Consider the following 24,529-nt stretch of genomic DNA (forward strand, 5'->3'; position numbering starts at 1 on the left):
GTTTCCCTTTATGTGGTAAATACATTGCTTAAAAGAAAGGAAAACTTCAAAAAACAAAATAATAGCATTAAATACTATTAACTACATCAAGTTTGCTGCACACAAGCAAAATGTAATCTTCCTACACACAACTCTGCCAAAGCCTTTCACAGGGCATCATTTCATTTCTCTTGCCCTGGTCTTCCATCAAAACATGTCTAATCCTACAGCACTTCCTCTGTATTCACAGTCCTGCTCTAGCCACAAGGATTAAAAAAAAAAAACGATGCATTGTTACTGCAGTCCTTGGTGTCCCCTTCACTCACACCATTTTTTAATCACTACCTGCAGCATCCACTGCTCCCCACAGAGGGAGAGCCATTTTTCCCAGTTCCACCATCCCAATAGCTGTCCAAGAATGGCCCTGGAAAAAAGGGTCTAAGAGCATGACAATGCAGCTTGTTTTCCAATCAATGTTAGGCTGGGAGCTTCCCAGGATGTCCTGTCTAGGTTTGTCATAGCACATCAAAGTGCTCTCCTCAGGTTCAGAGCACCTTGCAATCAATCCTCTTTGGTCCTTTCTTGGACACCATCTTCATCTGCCTTTCTAGCTATGGTAGATGTCCCAGGAATCACAAAGCCAAATGTTTTGAGAGGTCTCTGCCTCTTCAGGAGCCTCCCCAGCTCCAAACCAAGCCAGCCTCCAAAGAGGCAGATGCTGAAGTTGCACCAAATGGGGTCAAGCACATTTTAGCCACTACACCCAGCTCCCACTAGGAAATTCTCACACCAAAACATGCCATAACTGAAAGCACACAGGAACTAGGTCAGTCCCTGTGCACCAAACAACTCACACAAACCACAGCTAGAGCTCAGCTGTCCTGGAGTGACTGGGTTAAAAGATGAACACTCAGCATTCTTGGCAGCAAATAGAAACTGCTCTCAGACAGTCTCCTGCTACCATACATTTCCAAATTTTGTATGTGCACATTTTATTTACCCCAAAGGACAGTGTGTTCCATGTAACAGTGAAAAACTCTCTCAGTTGCAGAGAAACTGAGTTGTCCAGACCCTTTTGACTTCTCCTGACCTCGGCTGCTCTGATTTGCCTCTTATACACACATGCTGTGTGCTTCACCACACTGAGAGGGAGAGAGGAGAATGGGATCACTGGTACGTTTCTCTGGGACCTCACAGAGCTGCTGGAAACTTGCAAAGCACACAGATGGGAAAGCACACCATAAGACAACATCATGGATGCTGCATGAGCTGTGGTGAACACCAGAGTCAGCACTGCTGTGCTAACAGGGCCACCAAATCCCATGGACCAATCCCACCAGACCAAGGTGAAGGCTCACTCCAGTCCCAGGAGGGTGGCAGTCCTTGTTCCTCTGTCATATGACAACAACATTCCCACTGAACTCTCATCAGCACACCTAAATTCTTCCCTCCCCCACAGATCCTCTAACCATGCAGTTCAGTGCAGTGGTATCAGCAGCTGGATGTCAAATAAAGGTGTGCTTTATTTACAGGTGTGCTATTCAGAAAGGCCAAGTTATTTCATTTCCAAAGCCTTTGCACAGTGGAGCACCATTTAAACCATTTTTCCTCAAGTTCCACCTAAACAATGATTGACTTTAAATAAAAGCTATTTGTTGTCACTCCTTCATTTGCCACGCTCAGAGGCACAGCGGGCAAATGTTACAAAAGCTCCACCTTTAGAAGCAGGAGGTTATCTGCAACCTCAGCTGGCTTCTGTCACTCCTGGTGCTGTGTGTGTCACAGCAAAACCTGTAAGGCATTTAGTGACTCACATGATGACAAGGAACACTAAGCCCTTGTGCCCATGCACAGCACCCTCCATAAAAACCACTTGAGCTCATCAAGATTAGGAAGGAGCTCTTTCTTAAGTCCAGCCCAATCCAGTTAACAGGCTTATATGGAAATGCTGAGAGACAGGGCTGACAAGTGGCAGTGCACCCAACTTGCAAACCCCAGTTTGCTAAAAAGGAAGAACGTGTTGGTGCTGCCCAGCTCAGGCTCACAATTGCCTCTTTCCTCTTCATATACTCCTTTGCAGATGTTTTTCTCTAAAGATATGAATTTAAAATTGCTTGGGTGATCTTTGTGATTACTAATCACTGTTGTAAATCTTGTTCCAGTAGCACAAAGAAAGAAAAACAACTGCTAAAGACAAGCCCACTTCCTGATCAAATAGCCTTTTTCTTCCTGCTCTTGGCATATGCTTGCATAAGTTGATTTTCTTCTGCTAAAAAGATGCTGGCATGCATCAAAATAGAAAAAAAAAATGCACAGAGATGTTTTGAGACTGCTTGTTGTGACATCAGCTAGTGATAAGACACTACTGTCCCATCTCTCATTCCATCTGTGCACAGGAATGCAACCTGGGGAAAGGGTTGCACATGACCTTCTGCTGAGGAGCAAGCACAGTGGCAGATGTCCAAGCCCTGCCCTCCCCACCACTGCTGAGCATGCAGGATAGCTCCAAAATGAAGGCTAAAACAAAAGCTTCCTCTCTTTCAAAAAAGAGTTGCTTTGGGATTACACAGTTAAAAGGTAATAACATTAAAGTGACCACAACCTCAACTTACTAAGATTTGATTTTCCATAATAGGAATGAGAAAGGGGAAAAGAGAAGAGAATAAACATCAATTTTGAAAATAATATAAATAATTCCAGGAGTTAAATGAAAGACATTTTAGAAGTATAAGCATTACTATGAGAAGTTAATATTAAAATAATTTTCTGTGAGATGCATGGAGACTAAGTCAGCATCAGATAAACTGAACACAGACTCGAGGGAAAATGGGTAGTTTGCACAGGACATTTCACTTCTGACAACATGTTTGTTTTCAAATAGTTATCCATTTGCCACAGCTGAAAAGCATCAGGGCAACAAATTAGATGTATATGGGTGCAATTAGCTCACATTTCTAATATCACAAATGGCTTCCTGGAGCACAGTTTGCCTAGCTGTTAATTTTAAAAAACAAAAAACACCCCCCCCCTCCACCCCCCCAACAAGGCAGGAGCACAAAAATTGTTAGATTATACAGCTAATCTAAATTACAATGAGCCTATATAAAAATATACATTTACTTTTGCATATATATTTAGTTACTTTGGTGGACCTTCAGATACTTCGGATCAGGCTTTTAGTTAAAATGCTTAGAGGAAATTCTTCTGAAAAGGCAAAAACATACAATATTGCTCACATACCAGCTAAGGAGGAAGAAGTCAGAAGGACAAATAGGACTTTTCAGGCTTTCCTGGCAGGGTGGTACAGGAGGGGAGAGTTTCCAACTGGAAATGTTGAGCTACGGTTTTGAGGGTGATAATATACAAGCTTCCAATTGAGACCAGGGCTGATCAATGTGAAATAGTTGGTGATCAAATGATGGCATCACCATTTTCCATAAAGGTGAAAGTGCCATAATTTTTATAAATGATTTCTTGTCAGTGTAACCAACTCACATGATGGCAGTTAGTTTGAAGACTGCAGAAGGAAAATCTACAATGAATAAGCCCCAAGCAATAAAAAAGAATTGATTAAGGAATTAGGGCTGTTTCTAGACTTATTTCTAAAGTGAGGACAGCAACAGTTCAGATACATTTGCATAGGATGTAAACATAGAATTCTCTCACAGTCATTTGAAATCTTCACACCACAGTTACTGCCTGATTCTGGTGTATGACTGGGAGGTCATTATCAGTGCTAAGAGAACCAGGTTTTAAAAATCACAGAATCTGGGAGTCGCTTCTCTCTGTTCCCTGAGAGCCATCCTTTTAAAAAGCATGCCAAGAATGACATAGATATTCTGAAATGATGCCAAAGTGCAATCACTGGGGATATTTCTGGTCAGTCAGATAAAAAAAGAAAAAGCAAACAAAGTTACTTCGCAAATGTAGTTTAAGAATTTATTCACTCACAGAATATCTTTAAGAGAAAGAAAATGGAAATGCAGCCCAAGTGAAACTAATAGGAGAGAACAACTTTGGCAGGTGAGATATAAAATGGAGATTAACGGGTCCGAGAGCAAGGCTGAAGAACAAGGAAGCAAATGCGTAGTGACAAGTAATAAGGAATTCCTTAAGCACACGGGAGACTGGAACTCCAGAAGAGCCAGTGGGTCCTGCAGACTCTCCTGATGCAAAGTCAGAGAGGGCAGAAAGAGAGATTGCACAGAAGTTAAACGGCTTCCCCTGTTTTCACTACAGAGCAGGGAAGGGAGATGCATGCCCCAGGGTTATACAAGTGCAGAACTGCCAGACAGAGTTAGGGGAAATAAAATAAAGAAAATGGAAAAAAGAAACTACTGGAGAAATTTGATTCCACTAAACTGCATTTCCAGAGCTGAGAAAAGTCAGTAAAAGGCAAGTGTAAACCAGCTAGCCTGAAGTGGGAACCCCACAAACTGGAGAAGTCTAAAAAAGCACATTTTCCACAATGATAAATCATAACCTACAAATGACAACCCACTAACCAAAAAAAGGGTTTCAAAAACATATCCTGGCTATTTTTTACCAGATGTAAATTGTTCCGATTTTCAAAGACTTTGAAACTGTTAGGAGAACTTTGTCATCTTGGAACAAGAGGTAACTGTCACATTTTCAATATTAGCCAAGGAACAGAGACTCCCAGGATAACAATAATAAATTTTTCATACAAAAGGGAGATGTTTTAGCACCTAAAGTCCTGCCTAGGATCAGTGTTGTAGAAGGCATTTGTGAAGTATCTGATAGAAAGAATGGAAAACAAGGCCACAAAACACACTGCCAGTGTAATGTGGTGTTAACCAACGGTATGGAGGTCCTTGTTCTCACAATCCAGGCAACTGGACAACAAAACACCAGATAAAATTCACCACAGACATATTGAAGTCTAATGGGGAAAAAAAAAACCTACAAACAAACTATATATATATATATATATATGTAGTTATTTATTTATCTGCTTCCACTATACACTACTGAACTACCTTCTAGACATCAAAAAGAAAAACTTCTGAAGACAGATGATGTCACATCCCTGTGCTTAGCAAAAGAGTCATTTCAGAGCTGACAAAATTTTGGAATTGCACTTCTAAAATTGTAAGCTGTAAAATGAAAAAAATGTTTGAATGTGGAAATTAAAATTATAGAATGCAGGGTTAAATTTCAACTAAGTGTGATTGCTAAAATAAGGGCATGAATTGTGAGCTTAGAAATAAAGAAACTGAAATATTCTGTTGATTTAGAACTAGGCATGGGGCTGTAAAAGGCTACTGAAAATGAGAAACATGAGAGAATGTGTAATATTTATGAAAGGTGACCTACTGCACTATTTAAATAGAAGAGAGATTAAAGAAGAGACAAGTTGAGGTTATGAAAATAAGGACATTATAGACACATGAATTCAAAATTAAGATTCAGGAAACCTCAGCTATTCAGAGGAATGAAAATTCATCTTCAAAACCTAAACAGATTGCTTGTGGCTTATCTGCCTAGGGGAAAACCCCTTCCAGATCCGTCCACATTTAAAGCCAAGGAAGATGAACACTACTTGCAAAGAGTTCTGAGAAATTCACAATCTGGTTTTTAAGAAATCCACATAAGACTGGTTTTACAGAACTCAACCCCTCCTCTTTCCCATCTTTTACAATTGGACTGAAGAGAGGGGTCCATGCCCAGGGAAAAGCCAGGCCTAGCTCACAGACTGACCCAGCTGCTGCCACAGAAGCACTTTCTGCCTTCAGTGGTTCAGCTCTGCAAGGCAGCAAAGCCGGGAGTGTTGCACAGGAATCTCAGCAAGGAAACCAGAGTTCACTTGGGATCAGCAGCTGCAGCTTGGAAGTTCTGCTACTCCAAAAAGTATTTAGACCTAGAATATATCTTTTAAACGTGAAGGAATAGAAGACAGATATAAACGAGATTAAAAAAATATCCCTTTCATTTCATACCAATCACACTTTGCATCAGGTAGTGAAAACCAAGCTTATTCTCCGCTAAGGGCACTGATCAAAGGCTGAAATGTTTTTGCAACAGAAGTTGTGATTGTAAAGAGAGAATAAAAAGAAAGAAAAAAGAAAAAAATATCAAAACACCCTGTCCTGTGAAGGAATTGAAAAGGACATGGACAAGTTTTGGGGGGAAAATAAAATAAAACTTCTATTTTTGTTCCATTCTACAATAATAGTAGGAATAATTGCAAATAACAATTACAAATTATTTCAACTACTTCCAATTATTTTATAAATAGACAATTTTATAATAACTTATAATTATTGCAACTGTTTAAAATGTTTACAAATACTACACTTAGATTCTAATTCTCAAAGGTATGCTTTGAAGAAAATTTTAAATGGATCAGGAAAGGATAAACTTGAGAAAATGCTCCTTGTTGCCCACTGCTGTATTCTACAGCACTTATTTCTGAGACACCATGACCATAAAAATGCCCTAATGATGAGCATGGACATCACAAGGCATCATGAAGAGCTTACTGTAGCTAATGTGCCTGTCTCATATGTAGGCTAAGTTCTTGGTTCCATTCTCTCAATGCCCTTTAAGTGCTGGAAGTGTTCAGTTACAAACTGGAATTCCACTGACCTGAAATCACAGATTCAGTAACACAAAAATTTCCATTTCGATGAGCCTTAGATTAAATATTTCAACCTCAATTTTTCTTGACTCAAGACAGATAATTTACACTTCACAGATTTCTCCTGCTCTGAGTTTTTTGTTTGTTGCAGTTTAAATAAGACAAGAAATTCCCACCCACAATTACTTGAGAAATCTCAGTTGGTAAAATCCCAACTGGAATCAGAGCCTTACTGCACATGCTGAAAGTGTCAATGCATAAAGATGTGAACTTGTCATTTACAGTACATGTTGCACAATTGGTAACTCTAAAGTTATCTAACACATTTTTTGCTATGCATCCCTACATTTTTTCAAGTTTCTCCCAGCAGAGACTTGCTTCTGGGGTGTGTGTAAAACATGATGTCAGGGCAAAGTCTCTACACATCTCTCTGTGTTCCTCTATAAAAACACACTCCTGCCATACCCACCCATCCTACGGTTGTGGTTAGCACAGGAAAGAGGGGCTCTTATTTAAGGGACTTGCAGACAGAGTCATAAATAATTCAAACTAAAATATAGTACATAGCAACTAAATGAACAAAGTAGATGCTGTAAGATGACACCTTTATTTTTTAGGCCCTTTTCTTGTGTGGCAGTATTCAACCTACCACTGCTTTCTAAAGCTCTCACCCTTTGGGAAAGCCGGTACAGAGATGCTGAATTTGGGCACAGAGAAGCAGCCAAAGAAAGGCCAGGAACATGTAGGACACCACACGTTCCACCACAAATGAAGGGGTGCTTGTAAATGTTAACTCTGTTGCAAAATACTGGAAGTGCCTATAAATGGTTTTGAAAGCAGCTTCAAAATAACTTTTCTGGATCAATATTATGAGTAAGAACAGGAAGTTCACTTTCCTATCCCTTTTTGAACTTCTGATTTTTTTTTTTCCTATCATGAAAGCGTGGCAAATGTTCCAGGTAGTTACAAACAGAGAGAGAAAATGTTCCCCTCTCTCCTGAATTTCTGATCTCAGCCAACTTTACAAAACATTTCAGATGTTAAGCCCAGCAGATTTCTCCCTTCAGAGACAAACCCAAGGGCTGATCACAATGGGAAGATGGAAGCCTCCATCTCTCATCAAGACAAGCACAGAAGCCTCACAGCACTAGGCTGTCCTTCAGGGACAGGTCTGGCCAGGGGTTATGCACCCATATGGCCCAGACCCTGCCTTGGAAGGGTATGGTTATCAGCATGGACTGATAGACTGATAGAAGCAGTTTATCTTGGGAAGTGGAGGAGAAACCCAGATCATCATTCGCTTGGCTCTACCAAAAAAAAAATAAATTAATAGAATAGCAGCTCATGCTTAAATAGGTCTCCAGAAATATACCAAGTGAAGCTGTCAAAGGCCCACGGTAAATGCATTGCTAGAAAACTTTTCACAAGAGCTTTCATCCCACCCACTCACAAAGGCCATGGACTGAACACATACGGTGTCATCAAAGAGTTTTATTTCCACTAATTATGTTAAACTTTTAAATGAAGTTTGCACGATCAAACAAAGATTTCACATGCACTTTTACACTTACTTTGTCTAAGTAAATCCCACTGTTCTCAGTGAGGTAACTCAGAGCCATAAAGATGCTCCAGCAATGCACAAGACACACACAGACTACAGCTCAAACTGGAAGTGATGGAAAGAAGACAATGGCACCTCTTAAAACACATACACCTATAATCCCAATGACCACTCAATATTAATGAGCCCAAAATACAAACTAAAACCCACGTCCCATTTAATGACAGACTCTTGAGCTAAACAAATATAAAGGGAGAGGAGCTTGCCTTTTCTTCTTTACCACCCCATAAATACAGTTTCCCATGGTATTTGCAAGCACAGCAAGGACCAAATTCAATGCAGATACCCCTTCTTAGGCAGCCCATAATCCCTGTCAGCTCTTTACAAATCCTCTGCTGGTGGATGGCCTATTTGGAATTAGTTCTAGAAGGAAAATGAGAGCAACCTTCAGGCTCCCCTGAACTCTGCAGATCTCTGGTCAAACTGGCCAGTGGATCATTGTACCATAACCAGCTCCCACATGGGTTTCTGATTTGGTTTGTGGGGGTTTTTTTTGTCCCTTCTGCTGCATAAAAAAGTCTAGAAGAGGAGGAGGCCCAGAGCACAGAACAAGTATGCTAATGCCAACTGCCATGCCAACAGCAATCACACACACACACACACGCCTGCTCACACGCTCCTGCCAAATAATCACTTCAGCAAACATCAACTACAGAGATTAGCAAAAGCGTCTGACAACGCGCAAATCGGACAAGAAACACGGGCTGAAGGGACAGCTTAGCAAAGTGAGGATTTACTAAGTGAAATGACATCAAGTTCCTGAATCAAAGCTTGCAGCATTTTTGGAAGACTGCTGAAAATCCTATCTGTTGGCTAGTAGATTTTTTTTTCCATCCAGCCGTCCCTACTGCGTATCAGCTGCAGCCAGACAGGCTGCTAATAAAAGCAAGTGACTCTTGCACAAAGGAAAATATCTTTCTGGCCTCTGGGAAGGCAGCAATCCAAGCAAACAACCAGGCACTCAGGTGGCACAGGCTGTTGGGAAGCAACCACGGCATCTCAGGGGCTTTTCAGCACCAAAAAGCAAGCTAAATCCCTACAGTAAAAAAACCCTACAGGTTTTCCAGGTGAAACCATCCTAGGCAGGAAAAGAACTTCAAATTATTCTGTTCAATGTGATGGGGGGGTGGAGGGAGGCTACTTTTAAACTTGGAATTTTTATTGTGCAAACTAAAGAAACAGAGTGTCTTTATACCAGATTTAAGGCAAAATACCAGAACAATCTATTATCTCTAATTTACTAAAAGATGCTTCACTTCAAATGTACTTTCAATGAAAGTAATGAGATTTTGTTTCAAGAAGCACAAGAAGAGTCACAACCATTTAGCAGCATAATAGTGCATTTGTGTCTTATTTTGAAGAATTTGTTGCCAAAACAAAGGAGGAGGTACTCTTTCTAAATCTTAGACTGAATTATATATTCCTTATTCTGATGAAGCTCTTGCTGAAGCATCAACTTTGCCTGAATTATGTTTGGAGGATGTGTATGTGTGCCTGGTTAAATATTAATCTCTTCTAGACAGGAAGAATATGATTTCTAGTGAGCTGAAAAAGAACTAAATATTGAAATGAAAGAAGTTTGGTTGTCTGAAAGCAAGATGTGACTTTGTAGCACCATTGCACAGACACCACCATATCAGAACTGCCATTTTTCTACCAAGGCTATTTCTAAATCAATTCCTATCATGCTTTGAAAGACAACAAACCTTCCTTACAAGATCTATCCCTTACCATCTGACAAAGTGCCTAAATAAGCATTACAGAAATGTTAAAATGGGCATTTTGAGACAATGTCACTCTTCCCACTGCTGCTCACATGCTGTAAACCTGCTAAAAAAAGAACACCTAAAATAGTTATCTTTAAAACTAAAGTTTTTGATACAAGAAATACCTTTACACAATGTATTAAGCACATTTTGGATGCTCCTATCACAGAAGAAAAGATGCTACAGACTGTGAGCCTTCTGTTGTTGGCTACAGATGGGTGCATACATTTGCATTGCACTACTAAGGCTCCTTTGCACTTCGAGATACATGATGTGTGAGGAGTAGAGCTAAAAAAATAAACACATGCATAAATGAATCTGTTGTTCTAGTGATCCAGTAGAAACAAGGAAGCCTTAAATGCAGGAGCCATATCATCTTTAAATGGTTATGAAACTAATGCCACTGTTTGCATGGCTCTGAGGGAAAAAAAAAAAAACAAGAACAAAACAAGTTCTGTGCCTGATATCCACTGGAACTGAATCTGAGAAGTTAATTCAGTTATTTCTGTGCAGGGACACTCTGGCTTCCACAGATCCATATATATTTACTGGTTGTGTCAATGCCCAAGGAATTCAATTCCAACGTACCCATGGAGTCAAATTATCTGGGTTTTTTTGCCTTTTTAATCCTTAGGGACAGAAAAGGCAACAGGTAGATGCAATTAGCAAAGTCAGATGATGAAGACAACAGCAGAGCTGTCTCTGTGTCTTAAAGAGCTCAGAAGATGAAGACCAACTTTGAGCTCCAGCCCAAGAAACAGCCTAGCTCCGCCTCATAGTCCTGTGCCCGTCTCCACTCAGCTGGACCAGCCTCCCTAAAATATCTGAGCATCAGGCCAGCTGTGCAGATGAGGCTTTTGGAAGGACAGCAGAGCCCATCCAATTTTGTCTTCCTTCCCAATTGTTCTGTCTGGTTTTACTCTTGAGAGGAGAGGTTTTGTACAGATAGGGAATTCCTCCAAAAATATTGCTTGAAGATGGCAAAAATTGTGTTTCATTTATGTGGTTAGCTGCCTGTCGACCAGTGTCAAAATACAGATTTAGACTGGGGTATTAGAGAATTCCTCCTCTTTCTCTTCCCTCCCCACAGCCATTTGATGATGGTTTCATCCACAACTAAATAGGGGATGTTTACAAGGTCCAAGCTATGCTGAAACTGTGTAGAAACTAATGAGGAAGGAAGATTTTTATAATGCTCTTGTGAAACATTTAATGAGCTCTGAAACAGTGCTGGCAGGCCTCAAAGGAGAAAGGCCCAGTTTAAAACTTTGCAGTTCACTAAATGGCAGTGTGCAGGAGCCCCAAGCACTATTTATTTTCAAAGACTATTTTTATCTGAAAATACCCAACTCCTGTAACCCTCTTCTGCTCTAAAGGTCTTTGCCCCTCTGTTGCAGCTGCCATGCAATCAGTGGCACTTGCCAAGCAATGTGCTCCTAAGGCCCAAAATAACACATTAATACATTTTTCTTAATGTAATGGAACTGGATTTTGCCTCAGATATAGTTAGCTCATCTCCTCACCTCCAGAGGTCATCCCCATTGAAACCAGAATGTGCCATTCTGGGAAGGCCAGGAAGGGCTCTTTGGAGTGGAGGGATGGTGAGGGTGAAAATCCCCTGGCTTTATCAGTAATACAGCTCTCTTTTATTACATTCCCACTCCCCCTTTTCATCTCCCACCAAACTGCCTACAGCTGTGTTCTCTCAATCTTCAGCCTGAAAGACATGAAAAAGCAGCCTGCAAGACGACTGCAGTTTTGCAAAAGTCACTCCCACACATACAGACAAGGAAGCAAATAAAGTTAAAAAATAAGAAAATCATCACAGTGCCATTGCAGAAGGTAGAGCCAGATATTTTGAAATGGCACAGTGGTTCTGTTCCTTGGAATAAAAGAAGGTGAGACATATTTGCCAAGAGTTAGGTGAAGACCCTTTCTACCATGGTAAGGTGAACCATTGCTGAAAACAAACTGAACTACTTTAATACCACCACCTGCAACAGGTCCTTTTAAATCTTCAAGGTCCTTATTTTTCACTTGCAAAAACTGTAGGAGCCTGAGGAGAGTCTGAAAAGTATTGATGAACTTGGCATCACAAGATCAGTTTTTCTGGCAACTCAGAACAAGAAAAATATTAAGAAGCAGATTCCATACTGACTGCCAACTCTTATTTAATGGGTTGGATCAAGCTCATGTTAAAGGCAGTGGGATTAAAGAGATCTTCAGCTGATGACCACTTCTGTTCAATCCAAAATCAACAGTTTGCAAAGCATATTTGAATTTTTAAAAAATTGATACGGTCTTTATTTAGAGCCTAAATACTGCTGACACAAGTAACAAGTAGTCAGCACTCTGAAATTTAGTGATATACAGAAGATGTGTCTTTTCTCATCTGGTTTCCCTGCTGCTCTGTCAGTCCACAGAGACACTGCCATACCATTTCTTATGCAACAACTCTGCTCTGTGGGTTATTGTAGTAAAACAAAAACATCCACACTACAGAAGACATTGCTGGCTCCTCTAATTCCATTTTTCCACAGTGCTTCTGCTGAAGAAATTGATGTCAGACAAGTAACTCAAATTTCCCCGAACTCCCCTCAAACACACATTGAGCACTTGACAATGCCCACTTTTCTACTTTCCTCCCCACGGCTCCACTGGAGAGGACCCTCTGTGCATTCAGAGCAGCACAATGAAGAATGATTTCCAAAGCATTAACTTGGAGCCATTGAGGCTTGGATGTTTTCAAAACGACTCTATTGTGCTCAAAGGATTCTAGACTACCCCAGCTACTCTAGAAGAGAGTCTTTTTCCCCTTTCTCAAAACATCCATCCCTTGAGCCATCCCTGGAGTGCATTGTTGGGGCCGATTCCTTAGTGCAGCAAGTTCCATCAGTCAAAGCTCAACAGATACAAATAATATCAGGATATGGATATAAATTAGTGCGACAGACCCTAAGTAGTTTTGACAGGTTTGGTAAGTATATATAGCGACACAGAATGCTATTCCTGCTGTCAGACATCAATATGTAGACAGAAGATTGAGGGCACCATGGAAACTCAGTGACATAAGAGTGGTATTGATTGGATAGAAAACGAGGCTGCAATTTAAGCTTAAGGCTGCCAGAGATGCCAAGAATGGAGAATGACCTCCAGCAGTGAATTTTCAGCATAAGCTCCCTGTGAACAAGGCAGTCCAAGAAGGATAAATCAGGGACAAGCTCACCAGGGATATGGCTCAAGCGAGTGTGGCTCCCCTAAGCAGATGAGAATCACTCTGTGTGTGCACGCGTTACAGTGACCTACTTCGTTCAAAGACAGCATTTTGTATGGTTTATTATGGAGCCCTGGAACAAAGAGATTTCCTCAATTAAAGTCCTGAAATGCATCCTCTAAATGAAAATGCTTTTGATACACTGACCAGCAAGAGGTTGTAAATATCCAAGCAAAGCATACATTGTTAAAGAGCAATTCCCACAGAAAACGCCACAGTTGGGAATGTAGGTAATGAGGGGGCCTGAACAGAGCAGAAGCAATGAGCCATGCCAGCTCCATCCCTAATGCCCTGGTCTTACACTAAAACACTTGTTATACCATAACACTAGATAAATTGTATTTTCCTTGACAAAAAAACCCAACACACACAAGCACACATACAGAAAAAAAAAAAATAGTATGAGTTAAATGAGTGCATTTGCAGAGCTCCTGTAAAGAATTATTTCTAATTGTTATCTAAGGAGTCAGGAATAAGCATTCCCAGAATGATCAAGAAGAAATAGAGGACATGTCAAGGAAGTACCTTGCCAAAGCCATGACCGCTGGAAGTTCACTAAGTAGTAATATTCACATTCGTGGCAGAAAGATTAATCTACGCAAAACATCCACCAGTACAGCTGTGTCAGGAAGAAGATAAGCCTCCAAAGTGTCCCCAGTGTCAGGCATATGGTACCGGGATAGCAGCACTATGTTTTGTAATCCTATAGTGAGACAAACCTTCTGCTGGCAAGGATGCATCAGCCAGACTGCATCTCAAAGAACTGGGGATAGACATCTGGATAACTGCAAAAAACCTGTTTCTCTTCGGCCACTTCTACACTATAAACAAATATTTACCATTTGTAAAAGAAAGGTTTGTTGCTGGCTTCTCTTTTTCCCCACCCAAGAGCTGACTCGAGTAAAGTCAGTGAGTTTCTGTCCTTCAGTTTCACCCAAAGCTTCATACATAAAAAATCACTGAAGAGTTTAGCTCAGCCTGGAGACAGGAGTTTATTAAATCTCCACTTTCCTTCTCTTTAGCAAAAGTTGCTAAATTATGCAGCAGGAATTGGCTTTGCTGCTTTTACGGGTCAGTTATGGGGGTTTGGGGTTTTTTTTTTAGTTTGATGAAGTACCCTCTCCATGCACTTCCAAATTTTCTTTCCTACAGCAAATTAACAATTTTGTCACAAATACACTGGTTCTTTTTTCCCTTCAAACTATGTCTCATTATCAAAAGTTTAGATTTTTTTTTCTTAATTCTTTTTCTTTTTCAGGGAGGAAACTGAAACAAAGAAAGCAAAACAAACAGAAGCATTAACTTTGTTTTGTAATCAGCTCAAGAACACTGCTCAGAACACATAAAGCCCCAGGTATTTCTCTGTAACAACTTTTACTTTCCTTCTCTCTTTCTCTCTCTCCATCCCTTCCCTCCTCTCCCTAATATAGTCACTTACACACATCGTTTATTTCTTGTTCAAAAAGTTGAGCTTTGCTAAAAGCTCAAGAAAATCAGTGCCCAGAGGGAAAACAAGGAAAGGACACCAACTCAAGAGCTGATGAGCCACAGGTAAAATGTTCCTCTGCTACAATACAAGTCACTGCAAGCAAACAGGATCTAGTTAAAACACCACCTCCCATAGCGGCAGGGTGATGAGGCAGAGAAAGATTTAACTCCTGTCAGAGACGCTTCCCCAGGGCTCCCAAGAGCCAGCCAGTCTCTCAGGTGTACATCCGAGGAGCCAGCTCCCGAGGGTGCCACCAAGTTAAAGTGCGGTGGCCATTGACCAGCACGGCAAAGCCACTGGCAGCGTGGAAGAGAGGTGCGAGAGCCAAGTGGAAGAGGTGAAAGGAGCAGATAAGCTCCCGCAGGATGAAAACTACCTCTCCCCTAGGAAAAGTTGTACTTTTTAAAAAGGAGAGAAGAAAAGAGGGTAAGGAGTTAGAAGCACCGAGGCTGCAGACCATGAAACACTTGCAGAATAACATAAACGTTCAACAAAGAGGAAACTGTGTTTTCACCATTGTTAACTCAGATTTTCCCCCAGCCTATCCCTCCCGAGGAAGGAGAAGACACAAACTAACGACGGCACTTTTAGATAGATCTATGACCACTTGCTAGATTTAGTTGTTTCACCAGGAGTAAATTAGTGATAAGAAGGCAAAGTCCCAAGAAAAATATCAGCCGAAGCGCTCGGTCTGACGGCACAATTTAAACTCCCGAGTCGCAGCCGGGACGTTCCTGGCACAGGGTAACTGGGACCCGCAGGGGGTTTGCGCTCCGCTGCCCTTTTGTCCTCCCGAAAGGGACCTGCCCGAACCCCCCTGCCGCCCTTCCCCGCCGGCTCCCGTCACCCACGGCCACCGCTGTCCCTCGCACCCTGCGCTGCCATTTAAACGCTCCCAGGGAGCGAAGCGCGGCGGGAGCGCTCCCCGCCCGGCACAGCGCGGCCCCGTCCCTGCTCCTGGGCACTCCCAGACCTCACCCACCACCTCAGCTCAGGTGTCCCCTCAGGTGCACCCCGGAGTGTTCCGGAGCCGGGGCGGGGACGAGGGAAGCGCTTCCCACCGCGCCCCGGGGGAACAAGCGCTGGAGGAACCATCCCTCGGGAGTCCCCGCCGCTGCCTCGGACTTACTTGGGGCGGCAAAAAGCTCTTCTCCCGCAGCGGAAAGGGGCGAGCCGCGACCGTCCCCGGTGAGCAACGGCCGCTTCTGCCGCCGCGCGTCCCTGCGCTCCTCACGGAGCTCCGCCGCCTCGCGCCCGGCTCCGCTCGCTCTCCCGCCGGAGCTTTCTCGCCGAGATTTTTATACTGGAGGCAGGGAACCTGATCCGCGCCTTGACTCGGCGGAGCCCGGGCTGCGGTGAGGCGGCGAGAGGAGGGGAGGCACGCGGGCGCCGGGGCAGAGCGAGCGGCCGCGCTGCCCCCTCGTGTGATGCGCAGGGGCCGCGCCCGCCGGGCGGGTCACCCGCGGGGCAGCCTCGCCCCCGCCCGGGGCTGGGCCGGGCCGGGCCGGGCCGGGCTGGGCGGGAGCGGGGGCGGGACCGAACCGCTCAGCTCCGCTCAGCTCCGCTCCTTTCCCTTCCTCTCCGCTCCTCCGCGGCTCCCCCGGGAGCTGCTGCAGCGGGGCTCGCCCGAGGGTCCCTTGTTAGCCCGGGCGGCTTGCCCTCCTCTTCATCACCCAGGGAGAGGGAGAGGCACCTCGCCCTACAGCCCGCCCTCAGCTGCTCTGGCAGGTACAAACGTCCCCCACAGCTTTTTGCCCCGATCGCCTTTGGCTGTCAGAGTTTGGAGAGCTCTGACTTCGGCCTCGCTGGCTTCCAGCTTGCCATTTTGACCACGGGAGTGATAGGCTGGAAATACTGCTCGGGAAATAAATAAATGAATAGAAAATAAATAAATTTAAAAAGAAAGAAAATAAATAAATAAATAAATAAATAAATAAATGAAAACCCACAGCCGACCCCTTCTCTCTGCCAGCCCCCCCCCCCCACCCCCAGCTTTTAATTTCAGCTTGGCCTAAAAGCACGATGAGAACAACTTTTGCCATGCCATTTCAACACTTTGGGTCGCAGTGGTTGCTGGAGCTGTATCAGGGCTTTCATTTAGGAGCAGGCTTTTCCAACTTTTAGGTTCATTACATCCACTGAATAAGAGTGTTCCCCAATCCACAGCTTAATTTAAAACTACATGGACTTGTTCCAAACTCCAGGCAATTTCTGTGTAATGCCCTCTCCCCAGAGCAAGTCTCTGCCTTCACTTGAAAGACTGGGCCCATTCACTGCTTAGGTCTCAGCTGGGTTTGCAGCTTGCAGCTCCTGCTCCAGGTTTGCACAGAAATCCAGTTCAGATTCCCCTCCTGTTTCCAGAGGAATGAGCTAAAAAAGTAATTTGTCTGGCACCGTGCACATTGCATCATCTAACACCTACCATCTGTGACAATGAAAAGCACTGTACAGCCAGTCCCAGAGCGGGCAATTGCACTCACCTGGAGTCCTTCTTAGTAAAGTAAACTAACCCTTTCCATCCACACCTTGACATCTTCTTTTCATCACACAGTTATGTGCTCAGTCCTGGCATGGCTGTTCGGGATTTGCACCGCCAGCACGTTTAATGACAGTGATGTAATTTAAAACAACAATTTTGATTTGCAGTGTAAAGTGATGGCTTGAGGTGGAGAGAATATCCTTCCCAGCAGCTGGATGAGTGGAAAGGAGCACTCAATGGCATTTGTGTTTCAGAGCAGGCAAGGCTGAATGAATGCTTGCTAGCCAGCTTGCACCTTCCTGAGGTCTTCTCAGTGAAATCCTGGCAGCACGGTGCGAAGCACGGCAAGCACCTCGAGAAAGAAACTTTCCATCAAAAAACACCTGGTAGTGGTTGACACTTTGCAGACCCAAGAAATTCTCCATACAACCACTGTAACACGTTTCAGATGATCAATCCTTTCTGAGTAACAAAGTAGGCAAGGGAACAATGGCTCTAAGTTCACCTTGATTGAAACCAAAACATCAGATTGCATCAGAATGGGCCAAGAGGTTTCACAGAAATCTGTTAGCCAAAGCTCTGCAAGCTTAGCATTTTCATAAAACAGTGGAAACTTTGCAGAAAGGAACTGCTTTTCACAAAGATGTGCATGATGTTAGAAGCCTCATTTGGCCTCCAAATTTGGAAGCAATGTCAAGAGTTAATCTTCGACCAAATTTGCTCCCAGATTTTCTCCATACCTAGCTTTTCATGGCTCCAATGTTATTTTCCTGAAACTGAGTTTACATGCACGGAAACTAGTTTTGTGTGTTATTTGACTCAGAATCTCCAAAATGAAACTGCTAGCAAGGTTAGCAGAGTTTCTCAGGGGACAGATCATTGTTCGAAGCACCCATGACTGAAAAAGGGAGTGTCTCACTTTTTGATTGCCAAAAAAATCAAAAGGTTTTTAATGTTTATATTATTTGTTTCAATGGAACCTTGAGGCTTAACTGAGGTTTCCATTGCAACAAGCACTGTACAAATACAGGAAAAATATTCTTTGCTCCAAATTGCTCACTCTGTTGGATACATTTGATATTAATGGAGCATAACCCTTGAATTTCTTGACTGAACTTTTGCTATTGAGACAGAACCTGTTAAGACAGAGAAGACAATGAGACAGTGAATACAGCAGTCTTGAGAGGACAAATGTAACTTCTTTTGCCAAGAAAAAGGTCACCAACTATGTTATTCACAACCTCAAATGTGCCTGTGGCACTGGTTCCCAGTGTAGAGCAGCAGTACAGCATGGAGAAAAGGGATGAATGGAAGATAAGCTATGACCATTTACTTTCACAGAGATGTTTGCTTTAATAAAAGGATATTAAGGTTGGAGAAGCTTATCTCCAAATCTCTGCTGTTTTGTCTATCCTGAGTTTTTTCTTAGACAATGATATAATTGCTGCATGATCTCTGGAACTGCAGACTAGTCAACATTTCTTGTGACATGTAGGAAAATCCCTACTGAAATATACTTTTCAACTATTACTTTTCTACTCAGAACACAAAGATAACTGAGAAAAGAGACTTTGCTCACAAAGATTGTCAGGGATACTTCTCTTTAAAATCCTTAACATTAGTTTACAGCTGCTGGTTCCACTCAAAAAACAGTGGTGAGAAATGGACTGGCAGTTGTAGAAGTCCAGTTTCTATTTTCACATATCCTGTTTGCTACCTGAAGCAAAAATGTACAACCTAATGAGTGAGACAGAGCTGAAATATCTCTTAAAAAGGAAAACTGAAGGTTAGGGCCAAAACAAGCTGTAAAAGGACCTTTGATTGATGCCATAGGCAAATGGTCTCATAAGCAATCCAAGACTATTAGATCCTCATTAGAATCCCAATCCAATCAGTAAAAGTTTATGACAATATTGGGGAAAGAAGCTCCCAACTTTAGATACAGTTTTTGCCAAAATACAAATAGCACCCCATAATAAGCTCCCTTTAATTAGGTGTGTTTTTCCCTTTGAAAAAAGGATTAACACCAAATTTTCTCTTTGGAGCTTGGGTTTTTTATTACTCTTAGGTAATCATTTCACAACCCACCTGAGGGAGACAGTTGGAACTTCTAACAGCAGTTTGCACATTTTTTTCCAAAGATGGCCTTAAAAATTCTGACTCTAAAGTTCAGAGAGCAAGTCAGAGGACAAGGCTTTATGCAGTTTTCTCTCAAGAAGAGCTTCCCTGTTTTTGGTCCCTCTGCTGAGCAGGTTAGAAGGTCAGCTGGAGCTGAGCTTGCCTTGTTTGTTTCAGCTCCACTGTAAATATCAATTTCTTTCCCCGCTCTCCCCAGCCATCAGCAACAGCAGCACCAGGAAAATGTAACATGATTCCAGGAAAGCAGAGAGGAGAACCACACAACAGTTTAAAGGTTTTTTCACCTTTTGCTCCATTGTTGTTCCCAAGCTATTGAGCTGCCAAGCCCTGGCAACTGAGTGCCCTGCATCCCGACTGCTGTGCTCAGATCAGATTTCCATTAGGGATACTGAATTATTTAGTGAATGCATTGAGGATTGAAATCAACTACTTCTGAGCTGTGTACCCTCTCACTCTATCTTTCATTTCAAGCCTGCACACTATCATCACAGAGACTATCAATCTTATAATTGGAGTAGAAAAATCCATGGAGTTCAGAAATAATAATTCATACCTTACTCTCTAACATTAAAGTAATCCAGAGTATAAAAAATCAGATTTCCCAGAGGCATGTGGAAGACGACGGCAAGAGCATGAACCCAGAAGAGTTATTCTTTCATGCACATATGCTAAAAACTTAAGATATTTGAAAACAAAGTCAGTGGCCCAGAACTTGATCTTAAGCTTCAGTCACCAAACCATGAATACATGTCGTAACTTTGCACATTTGACTGACTCTATTTTCTACAAGGGGATTAAAGCTCTTCTGCTCAAAATTATTCATGTGCATACATCTGCATGCTGCAGTTTGAAATCCACAAATATAATGCAACACAGCAGGCCTTTGCAGATCCCCAGCATTTAAAAGGCTGCTCTTCATATGTTGGCTTCTCTCACCACTTTCTTCTTTTGTTTGTGCTGGCAGTCCTGGGAATGGAAGTCCTACATATCCAGGATTTGAAGTCTACTGCATTAAAAATAAAATACCTTAGCTATGATGAAAAAAAATGCTTTAAGTACATGATCACCTTTTTTTTTTTCCATAAACAAACATGTTCATTTCATTCTAGTTTTGCAGTTTAAGGACAAGTTTAAACCAAAAGAGAATGGCATTTTATTATGAAGGGCTGAACAACAGCTACCACTTCTATTCTGTTTTCTGGGGGTTTTTCACTATGCATTGTAAAACCAAAGCAAAATGCAGAAACAACATGTTTTTCCTTTGAGAATGAACCAATAAAATTGACATTTTTAATTGATTTCAAACTTATGGCAGACAATTACTCTACAATTAGAATGCAAATTTCCCTTTCAATTTCTCCTAGGAAGAACCTGATTTGCTAGCACCTTTTTTTTTTCTTCACAAGGCACTATAGCCACATGCCTAAATATTCTATGAAAGGACTAGCTCTAGAAGTAGAGAAGATAGCATTTATAATTCCACCAAATCAGTCCTTGATGCTTCATTAAGGCAATCAGCTAGTATCAGACACAGTACTAAATAGCTTTGCCCTGGGCACTGGACTGAAATGGTCAATTTTACTCTCTGCCAAGCTAGCAATAACAGATTAGAGGCTCTAACTCTATAGCAGGAAAGTGATTAGAAAATTAGAAGTATTCTGATCCTTTCCCTATGAGCTAAATCATGACACACAGCATTTTCCAGTTAAAACTCTAGCAACCACATTTTGAAATACATAATCACTAGCTTGCAATCCAATTGTGTCTATATAATAAAAAAAAAATTTCTTTCTATATTCCCTTTAAAGTGAATTGGTAGTGTTTTGGGAGCAACCATCACAACACCCTTTGCATCCACAATATGGTGCAACCAGCACAACTCTGAGCCCCTGAATGTATGAACAAAGAAGAAATTCCACTTACCAGAATGTTCTCTTGCCTTCTGATTTGTCAGTTTGTAAAGAGTTCACCTGTGTAATTATAATGATGCTAAACTTCACATTTAAAGACAAATATAAGTGGTTTTAACAAGTTTTTTTTTTATGCACAATCAAATGATAAGAGTTCTCCTTCAGAAAAGACAGCTAAATCCTTGATTACAAATCTGAGTGAAATCACAGCAAAAGAAGGAACACTGAGAAAATAATATTGACAAATAATTATCAAACATCTTCAGAAACACCATTACTGAGAGTTCTTTATAGGTGTTTTTCCCAAGACTCTGGTGGCTTAGTTCAGCTTTCAATGGTTACAGTACAAGCTTGCACTTGCTAACAGAGGGGGTTTTCTTCACTTTAGTTAGTGGCAGTCACTGTAGTAAAGGCAAGCCTGCACTGAGACTGACAGTTGTGGAGGTGACGGCAACTCATCCATTAAGTAGGACATAATAAAATTCAAGCCCTAAAATGGTAGCTTCTGAGGATGATAGGGTTGCAAAGCACTTTTAGAGCTAGCTAAATAGGTAGATATTTTCCCAAGAGAATAAAATAAAAAGTAATATTGTGTAAAGGTTATGTAGTACTCTTTCCCTGCTACCATTTTTTTAGAAACAGCTGTGGCAAATGGGAAATTTGGGTGATATCACATCCAGAGATAACAAGAAACCTACATAAAAGTCTGTTGTTAAAAACATAAGAACTGGAGGACAAACAGCTATAACCTGCACATGTGCAATACCTCATTAGTTAATGTAATGGCCAGGATTTTTTTGCCCATAAGAACAAAATTAGGTACATCTGTTCTTAACTTACTGGCAATTTCTTGCTGGAGATTTGAGCCAGTTGCATGGCCCTCATAAAGCACAATCCATCTTTGATGGAAACTCCTGTGGGATGCTGTTGGCTTCAACGTCAGCTTGATCTAGGCTTTCATGCTCAGGAGTTTAACAAAATGTGGCATCATCATTCACAGGCCTAGACCTGGACTGGCTGGTATTAAAAAAAATGTGCACATTAAAACCTTTTAAAAACATTAAAAATTTCATTCTGATAGCAAATTATGGGGATTACTGTGGGCAACGCTAACACTTCTTGCTAAATGATGTCAGTTTTTTCCCCAAAGACCTGGTTCCCAGCATTATGTGATTGCTTTAGACATGCAGTTTTCACTAGTAAAAACTGCAAACATAGGGGAGAAAGTCCTGGTTCTTCCACTTATGCTTTATGGGAAAATCTCAGAATATAAATATTAAAACATTGCTAAAAAAATCCAGAGTCAAGAAAAATTCTCAGAATATGTGTCAAACTGTATATCATAAACTTCTATATTATAATATATAATACATATAAATGTTTAACACTTAGAGCCTTTCTCACAAGAGTTGGTGGGAGTTTTTTCACATTTTTAATTCTTGGAACCGTCAACATAGTGAGAAAGACTTGATAAAATGGCCACACGAGTTGTTCTTTTGGTTATTTCCTCTGGTACATCCTTCTCTTCAGTAGTTTACTTTACATCTTGGGAATTTGAAGGGGTAGAACACAAGGGGAGGTATCTTCCCATGCAGAATAATTTCTGACTTCACTTTAAAAATCCTAATTTTAGGCTTATTTCAACAAAACCACTACAGCTATTGCTTGTAATAATTTTGCTTTTACCGTTCATTTCTACAGTGAAATTATGAAGGTTTTCAAAGGAGTTAGGTATAAGCAAAGATACTTGGTTCTACTTGGAGGAGAGGGAACAATCAGGGTAACCCTGTACCATCCACAGCTCTTCTGGTCATTGGTCTTATTATTTCTACCAAGAAGTGAATAAGAACAGGGTCTCATCCTGTTTTCTAAGATCCCTCAGGTACTTTAGGCCTTTTGAAGATACCATGTTTTTTTAGTAGTATTTATGCCATGTTTAAAACAGAGGAACACAATCTTAGCTAAGGTTCCCTTTGTCCTAATTTTAATATTAATGCTAATTAATTAATATATGACATTATTGATGAAATTATATTCAGAACCTAAGAGAATATATGTACTTGTAGTTCAGTAGCAATATTATTGCTTTTTCAATTTCCTTTTCAATGCTACATGAGATTGTTCAGAATTGTTTTTACCTCCCCAGGCTACTCTTTTTCTAATTATTTTGCCTAAATGTTAAGATATTGCAAAGTAGACCTTTTCCAAACAGTTGAGTTCTGTCCCTTCAGCATTTATCTCTCTCTCTTTAAATAACCTGCATCCTTCTCTTTGTCTAAATGATGCTAATATAAGATCTGATTAGGACAGCATAAATAATGCACATCTAGAAATTGCAAGGAGTTGAAAGCAGCAACACCACCAGATTTGTCTTAGGGACCACAATTAACTGCCTAAAGGCAATCCTGTATTTATTGGAGTTCTCCCAATATTTAACAAAGTTCCCATGCTTCTGGTACAATTGGCCTATCTCCATTTCCTTCATCATATCTTTGCAAGAGGTAGAAAAAACACGAGTCTTTAACAAGGAGTTCATATGAGTGTGTGACCCTGTATCACTGTTGCCTGAATTCTTTCTTTGGTGACATGTTTTAGATTTTGATTAATTTTTTCCCCTTTTTTGTGTGTGTGTGTGTGACATCTGTTTTGTTTCAGCTGTCTGGGATAGGAAATGAGGAGCACTTTCCTAGCTGTGTTGCCTGTCTTTACTCCAGCATCTACGGGTACCATTCATTTTCCAGATGAAATATTGTTTTGGAATGTTGTAAAATGATACTCCCTTTATGTTTCAAATTATTCCTACAGTGTTGGTCAAAAAAATGAAAAACACCTAATTTTGAAGCATAGGCATAGGACAAGGTCACAAATGTAATTCAATGCTTTTTATATAGTGTTTTTCCCCTGGTTGTTCTGATGATGAAAGAAGTGCTGGGAATCCATGACCTTGTTTAGCAAGTGTGTCTTTTGTGGGTTTGTTTACTCATGAAATTGAAAAGTGAAGATGGGTAAAATCCATGCAAACTGATACACTACCTGATCTGGACAGGAAATCTCCATCCTCCGCGGAATCCTGGTTTATTAACAGGGATAACCTTTTCATTAAATCCTAGATGAGCCCCCCCAGCTGGATTCCCCTGCTGCCCCAGCCTGGCTAGGAGGCAGATTTGTCCTGAAGGAAGGCCCAGATCCCAGTGCAGGCACTCTGCATCTGGGCTCTCCTCACTGTGGGGCTGATTCTCACCTGTGCTTTTCCCCACCAACACAATAAGTG

At 41.4% G+C, this 24,529-nt stretch overlaps 1 protein-coding gene across 2 annotated transcripts in view; it reads right to left on the reverse strand.

Moving 5' to 3' along the window:
• Positions 1–17,278, reverse strand: part of PTN (pleiotrophin) — a 78,603-nt gene extending 61,325 nt beyond the window's left edge. The window contains exon 1 of one of the 2 annotated variants that reach the window (XM_077178323.1): positions 17,211–17,278. In XM_077178323.1, coding sequence (XP_077034438.1) covers positions 17,211–17,263 — 53 coding nt within the window. In that variant the 5' untranslated portion in view covers positions 17,264–17,278. Of the gene's footprint in view, positions 1–15,859; positions 16,206–17,210 lie in introns of those variants that run through there. The other variant, XM_054631953.2, reaches the window with a different exon arrangement.
• Positions 17,279–24,529: the final 7,251 nt, after the last annotated feature.

This window comes from Agelaius phoeniceus, chromosome 5 (assembly GCF_051311805.1).
Source record: "Agelaius phoeniceus isolate bAgePho1 chromosome 5, bAgePho1.hap1, whole genome shotgun sequence".
NCBI lineage: Eukaryota > Metazoa > Chordata > Aves > Passeriformes > Icteridae > Agelaius > Agelaius phoeniceus.